The 9,029-nt window shown below is 36.6% G+C and overlaps 2 protein-coding genes across 3 annotated transcripts; one reads left to right on the top strand and one right to left on the bottom strand.

The window, feature by feature from the left end:
- The first annotated feature begins 264 nt into the window (after positions 1-264).
- Positions 265-4,000, top strand: LOC116007191 (protein DEHYDRATION-INDUCED 19 homolog 3-like). Of its 2 annotated transcripts, none has more exons than XM_031247799.1 (5): positions 265-493; positions 743-915; positions 1,586-1,663; positions 2,252-2,565; positions 2,600-2,756. In XM_031247799.1, the coding sequence occupies exons 1-5, from the start codon at positions 418-420 to the stop codon at positions 2,613-2,615; spliced, it is 657 nt and encodes a 218-aa protein (XP_031103659.1). In that variant the 5' UTR covers positions 265-417; the 3' UTR covers positions 2,616-2,756. The 2 variants fall into 2 exon arrangements, with proteins under 2 accessions (XP_031103659.1, XP_031103658.1); XM_031247798.1 differs by lacking the exon at positions 2,600-2,756 and adding an exon at positions 3,657-4,000 and having other exon boundaries at positions 267-493; positions 2,252-2,508.
- A 403-nt stretch (positions 4,001-4,403) lies between these two features.
- On the bottom strand, positions 4,404-7,963 carry LOC116007305 (transcriptional regulator ATRX). The gene is made up of 3 exons (XM_031247946.1): positions 7,703-7,963; positions 5,332-6,745; positions 4,404-5,225 (listed from the first exon to the last, which is right to left on the bottom strand). Exons 2-3 carry the CDS (start codon positions 6,637-6,639, stop codon positions 4,710-4,712), a joined length of 1,824 nt encoding a protein of 607 aa, XP_031103806.1. The 5' UTR covers positions 6,640-6,745; positions 7,703-7,963; the 3' UTR covers positions 4,404-4,709.
- Between the last annotated feature and the right edge of the window lie 1,066 nt (positions 7,964-9,029).

Here is a 9,029-nt window from a genome sequence, read left to right as displayed (position 1 = left end):
GATGGTAACATGCTATCAGCTGAAATTGCATACATTTGGAGTGTTCAGTGGCTTAATTGCATTTTTTTTTGTTCAGTGGTCAAATTGTACTTTTAGGTTACGTTCAGTGGTCAATTTGAACCTTATTCCAAAATTTATTTGATGTTTTGTTTTGTAAATTTGAAAGGGCTTAATTATATACTCCGCATTTTGGAGAAATTAGATGTATATTTGAGCCTTATCCCTTTTAATTTGTATACATAGTGAGAATATAAAAGCTGTGTGGAAGACGACACTCGTCCTCCTCTCTCTAGGTGGGATTTTCATTTCACGGGCCTCTGCTCTCTCCTTTCTTATATCATCATCGTCTCCTCTGGTTCACTGATTCCTTTGCCTTCTTCAATTTTCTTGATAATTAATTGAGATTTATCAGTAACCATGGATGCTGATTCTTGGGCCGCTCGTCTATCTTCTACTTCCAAGCGCTATCAATCCGCTTCCCAGTCTCGATCTGGTAACTTTCTTTTTCATTTCTTTCCTTATTTTTTTTTATCTCCTGGAGTTTTCCCTTTTTTCGTTTGTGATTTTCTTTTTCAACGTAAGTTTTCTCCTTTTCCCCCTTTGGGTTTTTGGATGAAATGTTATCAGGATTTTTTAATTTTAATTTTAATTTTAATTTTAATTTTAATTTATGCTTCTTAAGTTTCTCCAAATGTTAAAATGAGGGTTTTAATGCGATTCGTGTGTGCGGGTATTGTGGTAGGGATGAGATGGGATGGTATCGATGCGGAAATGTTGATAGGTTTCGAAGAAATCGACATGGTAGATGATGATGTGAGAGAGGAGTTTCCATGCCCGTTTTGTTCTGAATATTACGATATCGTTGGATTATGCTGCCATATTGATGATGAGCACCCTCTTGAGGCCAAGAACGGGGTATTTATTTCTCTTGTTCAATTAGATCATTGGCTTTTTACTTTAAAAAAAATTGGGAAAAATTTCCCAATTTGCATACTTTAGTTGATTATGCAAAGTTTATGATTGATTTATGTGCTGATCTACTGGAAACGCCTGGTTATTCTGTAAATTTGAAGGGATAATTTGTTAACCGATTTATTCCTAGGCTTGTTTGCCGTGTTTTGATGCAGTAAATAGTACGGAGTACTATTTAAATAAGTATCTAACCATCTTCCTCACGAGCCACTAGGGCTAAGGTTACGCCATATGCTAATTGCTTACTTTAAATGTTGGCAGTCGTATGCAAAGCCTGCAACATTTTGTTGTTCTGGGTGCTAGAGAAAAGTTAAGATGAAATTCCCATTTGCACTATAAATTCAAAGCACTAACTGAACTTACCATGCTCTTAGTTTATTAATGGCTTGTGTGCACTAGATAGTTATAACCATTGTGTGCTAGGTCTGATTTATTTTCTTTATTAATTAAAGAGGAAAGGGATGTGGATTTTTTCCTGAGCTTAAGTATCTATGTGTAGATTTAAGTTCAAGATTTTCCTTCTTTGTATTGTTGTTTCCAGTGTTTGAGAGGTGTAAAAGATATCTTGAAGTATTAATGCTCAGTTGCTCACAACGAATTCTTCTCTTTACAGGTGTGTCCAGTTTGCGAAATGAGGGTGGGGGTTGACATGGTTGCACACATAACATTGCAGCATGGGAATATCTTCAAGATATCCTTTTTCTAATCTGCTATTTTTTTTTTTTCTTTTTGCTATAGCTATTTTGTGTTGCCTTTTGATGCCTATTCCCCTTATTCATTCATTCCACACGCAAGTGCCGTGTTGAGATGATAGTTTATAAAGCCAGAGTGTGGCATGGCTGAAGAGTAGTGTCACCTCCATTTATTTAGGAACCTCTATCTCTTGGAATTTTCTCTTTGATCCTGTTAAGAGTCCACATTGAAAAAATAAGAGAGAACATATGGGTCTAACAGATCCCATATCTCATAAGTTCTTATCATGTCTGCCTTCTTCCATTGCATGCTTATTTCAGTTATTTGTGTTTTGAACCTAATATTACTGTTGAGGACGCCGAAAGATGTTGTAAATCTTATGAAATATCTACGGAGCTGAGAGGTTCTTTGTAGAAGTTCTAGGAATCTTGATATACTTGTCAAGGATTCAAGACCAATGTGCACACATTTATGATGCAAATATTGGCCGTTAGATTGGAATTTCTCACGCTATAAAATCTTATAATATCCCATAAGTAAACAATACGACAATGACTCTGCTGTGAGCTCCTTGACTTGAGTTTACATGCAGCGCAAGAGGAAATCACGCAAAGGTGGTTCTCATTCAACACTTTCACTGTTAAGGAGGAAACTGCGAGAAGGAAATTTACAGTCTCTCTTAGGAGGGTCTTCCTTTATAGCTCCTTCGAGTAGTGCTGCACCTGACCCATTACTGTCATCGTTTATTTTGCCTATGGGTGATGATTTTGGGAGTGCTCAGCCACGCTCTTCTGCTGAAGCCATCTCAGCTATGAAGAGCACTCCAGAAAACGTATCTGAAAGGTATGTTCATACATTTCTCTTCTTCACCAACTTCTTTCCAGTCTCTTCATCTGACAGGTTGTCTTTAGTTTGACTTGTTATCTGGTGACAGGAACCAAGTGTTATGAATTTTATATTAGCTTATGACATGCTTGCAATGGATTTAATTGCTGTTGTAGTTTTTAGTCTTTTGGATGATACAAAAAATTAAACCTCTAAAGTATTTGTAGATGTTTATCATATACGGAGTAGGATTATAGTTTGTGAAATAAATGCAACCATTGAATGTTTTTTCCTGTTAAAAGCAACTTTCTGAGTTTTATTAACAGTATAAAAACACCTTCAACCAATGGTTTCATTTCAAAGGAACAATTAATAGAGTTGTATATCCCAAGAAGAAAAAAGTTAAGGGTGTGTTTGGTTCATGGGGTTAGACACCAGGGTTGGGAATGAAAGTCAATACACATCGTTTGGTTGACAACTTTTTAAAACACAGGTATAGGATTCGATTACCCCTATAATTAAAAAATTCATTACCTACTTTAAATCAGGTATCATTCTATTAATTCAGTCTTATCCTCCTCATTTCATCGCCTCTTCATTTTGTCATCTCCTTACTACATAGGATAAGTTCTTTTAGATTGTTGTTCATATTGTGCTTTGGATGTCATTATATTAGGATCAATTGCCTTGATTTTATATATATATATATATATATATATATATATATATATATTTTGTATTTTTAAAACCTTTATTACAATTATAGGGTCATACATAACCAAACAACAATATGAATAATCATTCCAATTCCAGCTTACTACCAAACATGCAAAATACTTTCATCAAAACCCATTCCAATTACCAAGTATTTGATTCTCATTCCCATTCCCATGTTCGGACCAAATACACCCTAAAGTTATGCATTAAAAATGAACAGAAAGTTGACACTCTTGAGACTTTCAACTTGTTTTTGCAAGTAAATTATTGTATACAGCGACTCTGTTTTGGCAAACTTTCAAATTTTCGCTGCAATTGCATATCTGATCATCAATTCCTTGAATCGATGCTTTTCTTGATATCTTCTTCAATTGATCCTAAACAGAAGCAGAGGGAAGTTCTTAAATCTAATATGCAATGTGTATTGCTTTGTCTGAATATTTTTGTAGAAAACAACCTCCGTTGTCAATTAAGGATAAAGAGGAGAGGACAAAGAGGAGCGAGTTTGTTCAAGGGTTGCTGTTGTCCACAATTTTCGACGATAACTTGTGAAGGGACCTGCCATTGATGCACTCATGGACACTCGAATTCACAGATAATGGCCGCATGTTGAGTGGTTTGCCTAGTTGTTCTGATGTATGAAAATCCAACCATGGAATAAGATGTAGTTACAAGTGTTTTATGTCTCTCTAGTAGAATAGTTGTTAGGTTTCCAACTCCTGTATTCCTTTCCAAATATAAGTTAATGCTTTGACTATATACATATATATATAATTAAAAGTAGCTTGCCCAATTATTGGTTGAGTTTGTGTTTGGGACAGGCTACAGGGTAGTGCAATAAGTGTATCTTTACCCTTTCCAACATGTTTTTTTTTGTTTATCTCATGATTCTAAATTATTATTTTTGGTATACATATAATAATGGTGGAGATAAAATAGTGAAATTTAAACTCAAGTTTATTGATTAAAAAAAAGTACCTAACATCCCTTGTGACAACTTACAAGTAGAGGCACTGTAGCCTTTAACCTAAGTGAATAAGTGGCAAAGATTGTTTTCCACTAAAAAGAAGGAAAATGTGATAACAACCTTTAGGAGTAAAATTTTCGTCACATCTGAAAGAAACGTAAGGAATAAATACTTATTTTATATTTTTTTCCTGAATTGATCATGCTACATCAGTATAAGACTTAAAAAGTAAGAGTAAAAGAAAGAATTGCAGTATGGAAATTTGAAGAGCCAATCCTGAACTAATACCAGTATTATTCCTTACAAATTAACCTTTCAAGAATACAATATAGGAACTCTGAACCATAGTAGGGGGTTTGATTTGTTTTTTTCAACTGCCCCCTCAAATGGTTGGATCTTCTAGCGAAAGCATTCTCAATCTGTGGTGAAGCAGTTATGCTATCCTGTAACTATTCCTGGAAAACGGTAGACGATGAAGTGCTCTCTTGGTGCTGTAATAGTTGATAAAGGTGCCAACTCCCTACATAGACCCACACTAGCCATTGTCTCTAGTTCTACTGTCTACCTGTCTTGTTCTGTTACTAAGAAATTGATTTATTCGACGATGTATTCTTCTCCTGTCTGAAACTGTGGAAGCCACGGATCCTGAAGCTGGAGAAGCAGCCTGACTATCTCGGGGAGATGGAGTGCAGTGAACTTCTTGGGCTAATGGTGTATCAGGCACATAGATCTCGTTTAAGTCAAAAGTATCTCTCATGTTAGCTATAGGTGGCAATCTGACAGAAAAGTTGTTGACTGTTCTACTCTCAGGCGTACGATTTGAATTTTGTGGGTTTTGGAAACCAGGAGATGATGATCTACAGCCTTCACAGTACCAATTACCTTCAGGTACTTCGTGTCCAAGGCCAACACAGTAAGTATGTGAAGGCGAATCACAGATATCACAAAGTAGCATAAGAGCATCATCCCCACCTTGTTGACATTCAGTACAAATGACATTCTCATATGGATCAAGATAACCCCTAAGCTCTTCTTCAGATGGTTCATAAACCTTCACACAACCACGTTAATAAAAAAACATAATGATGTTAATTTAGCTTGCAACCAAACAAATTTGGAAATGATTGAACAAGAAAATTGGAAATGATTGAACTGACCTGGTCACGGTCAAGAACTTGAATCACCACAGGTCTCAAATCAAAGCCAGCACTTGATTTTGCAGGCTTACTGATTGTTACAAATCTTTGCTTGCAGAGGGGACAACGAGATTCTACCTTTGACCACTCCATGATGCAAGCAAAACAGAAGTAGTGGCTGCAGCAATTCAAAGTTCCACGGATTGTCTTCTTCCCTTCTTCAGACAAACAAATTCCACATATCTGCTTTCCTGATTCAGTCTTCACCTCCTCTACCTTCTCCTTGTCCTTTCTTAGTGAACGCTTCTTTTGAAGTCGTTGAGTTTTTTCTTCTGGTGAATTCTTTAAAAAAGCTGGTCTCCTCCAGCTAGCTGTCAAGCCTCTACAAAATTTACTTGCTTCTCTGACTTGTTCTCTCTCTTCTTCAGATATAGTGTATTCAAGGTCTGATGACTCAGAAGTCACAAAATCTGAATCAGAATCTATTATTATTCTTCTCTTCCTTCTCCCTGCTCCAATATTCTTCCTAGTCTTCTTTTCCATTGTGTTTATGTTCATGGACTCCCCATCACCATCATCAAATCTTGCTTTTCTTTTTACCGTACGCTTCTTTCTTCGTTTCTTCCCTGTGGTCTTCTTTGAAATTTTAGAGATTTTCTTCCTAGAGTTTTTCTTCCTTGTTTTTTTCCTTGAGACTTCAGAGATTCTCTTCCTCTGCATCCCTTTGCCATTGCCCTTTCTCAATTGTGGCTTGCACAATTTCTTTTTCCTTCTTGTCATGGGCAACTCATCTTCATCATCACCTACACCATCAATCTCATCTGGGGTAAATTCCCTGTCATCATCATCATCATCATCATCATCAATGTCAGTATCTTCTTCTCTGTAAGCAACCTGTTTCCTTTTTCTTCGTTTTACAACCCGGTTGATCCCATATGGGGTAAATTCCTCCTCATCATCATCATCATCACAAATATCATTGTCATCATCTTCTCCTCTGTACACAAGTCTCTTCCTTTTTCTTCGTTTTACAACTCCATTTTTCTGTCTCTTTGGTGCTTTAGGTCTGACATCATTCTTTTTAACAACCTTTTTCACCACCCTACTGTCCATCTCTTCCATCTCCTTCTCCTCTTCCTTATCTTCGTACTCACCTAAACTCTCTTCTGATGTATCCCCAACAAAAGAAGAGTATTCATCCTCGGACTCATCAAACACCTCATTTTTACAGACCTTGTAATCCTCATCTGACTGTTCATAACATTTATAATCAGATCTAGCCTTCCTTCCACGATAAGCATAGTGCCTACCCTTGCCTCGCCTTTCCATCTTTACACACCCCAAAAAAAATCTAAAAGCCACCCACTAGTTGATTGAGATCAAACCATCACAGGTCATAGCTCATGGCCTAATGAAAGCTGTAGAATCAATCATCCTGCACAAATATAAGCTTCTTATTTGTTTTTCTCATAGAAGTTCTCTAATGAATATCCATATCTGTAAGAGTTAATACATTTCTACCTTAAAGTCTCCTCATGATGAGATATACTAAGATGCCAGAGTTGGTTTCCCCTATTAGAATTATGGAGAATTATTATATCCCCACCAATGTGTGTGTCCAACAAGTATTTGGGACAGGACTATATCCCTAACAAAGTAAACTTTTAAGTATTTGATATGAACAACCAGGCTCAAGTCATGGAGAGGAAACACTGGGATTTTTGTTGAGATTCCAAACTCCCTGCTTTCTCTAAAATTTCTGCTTGTCTATTATTGATTGAAGATGCCCTTAATATAGGCTACCATAATGACTCCTAATCTGACTGAAACTAAAGCTAACTATCTATGAGTTCTAATCAAACTAAACTATTCTATTATGACAAAAAATAGGAATATAGGATTATGTCAATTGCTCTTTCTTTCCAAATTTAAATTTCCTTGTGCTGGTCTACCTCTGCGGCAGTACCCCTTCCCCCAGAATGTATCAGTATTCCATAGTAGAAGTCAAGAGATCCAAGTTGACAATGGAATGAAATCTCACGATTGAGGTATGTTGCTCGACCTCAATTTATTCGCAATAATTTCAATTTATGAATGTGAAAAGTCAATCATTCGGCGAGAATTACATTCAAAAGGACATAAATACGATGCATTTCATTCAAATTCAAATCAAATCCAATACCAGGGCTAAAGATATAACAATTCAAACCCTAGATCAAGATTTCCTCAGCATATGATCTGAATTTCCACAACTACTCTTAAAACTCTATACTACAGCTACAATTTCACGAAAAATACAAGCAAAAACTGTCAAGAAATGGTAAGAATAATAGCATCAATTAATTTCGTACTTCCAAATTCAAAACACTAAATCCATAGAAGAACATAATACCTTGGAGAGCGAGAGAGGACCCAAAAGGAGATTTGCAGCTCTGTTTTACACAATCAATCAATTACACACACATATATACAAAATTTGAATGCATGAGGCGGTGGAAGTTTCGAATATTTAAATAAAAAAATAAATATACTTCTTAAATGTTGTTGCGGCAAATGCGGTTATGCCGCGATACTGATAGAGTAGAGCCGTAGAGGGCGAAACCTGAAATTGCATAACTACCCCTGCTATGGCAGTCACACAGATTCAACGGCAACTAGCTGACTTTACTTTGAGTAGTTGGGTCAGTTGGGAATTGGGATTTATAAAAGGGGTGAGGTAGGTAGTGGAGGTGTGGCCGTGTGGCATGGCATGAGGCAAGGGCAATGGGGTGGGGGATATATCACCTGCCCCGCACCCGCATTCCCAACCCACTCCCCGCACCCGCACTCGCGCGGGTAATGAAATTCCTGACCTCGTGGAGATTTTGCGGGTGCAGGTGATACTCAACCCACAACTCTAATTATTAATATTAGACTTAAATCTAATAAAAAATTTATACTACAATTTTAATTATCGAATGGATTCCTTTTATAAGTTTGAACATAACTCTAAAATTTAATAAGAGCCAATGATGTTAGTCTTTAATTGAAATTAAAATTGTGTTGATAGTATAAGTTCTATAAGTGTTTGCTCATTATGTTATTTATGTTGTTCCTTTTCAATTTTCATAAACAAAAAAATAAGACAATGAGATGATAATTCAATTGAATCCGTGAGGCACTAGCTCATAAAGAAGTTTAATTCATTATTCATTTTTAATTATAAAAGATACATAAGCTTATATAATAAATGAATACTAGTAATACAAGTGTGTGAATCTATATATATATATATAGATATGTGGGGGTGCCGGTGCGGGGCGGGGATACCTCCCTCGCACCCACCCCCATACCTGCGCGGGTTTACAAAATTCCCCCATCCCCGCACCCATTACCCAAATTGTGCGGGTATTTTAAAACCCGTAGGGGCAGGGATGCGGGTAACCCATAGGGTATGGGTATAATTGCCATCCCTAAAGGGCATGAAGGCTTGGACATATGGGTGGAGGAGATTAGAGTTGTTGAAATGGGTTGGCTAAGCAGAGCCCACCAAAGCTCGTCAAATGGTGGGGGTGGACATTTGTCAAAGCCCGTCAAAATATAGGCCTAGGGAGGTCGTCCCGCTAAATTTGAAACTTTTTTAAATATAAATAAAAATTAATATGAAAAAAGTTAATAAGTGTATACTAAAATAATTTAGATAGTTTAAACATATATTAATGCATTTGTAATTTGCTAAA

The sequence above is a fragment of the Ipomoea triloba genome, chromosome 15 (assembly GCF_003576645.1).
Source record: "Ipomoea triloba cultivar NCNSP0323 chromosome 15, ASM357664v1".
Taxonomy (NCBI): domain Eukaryota; kingdom Viridiplantae; phylum Streptophyta; class Magnoliopsida; order Solanales; family Convolvulaceae; genus Ipomoea; species Ipomoea triloba.
The sequence above is the reverse complement of the archived record's forward strand: the minus strand, read 5'-3'. Positions and strand labels throughout refer to the sequence as shown.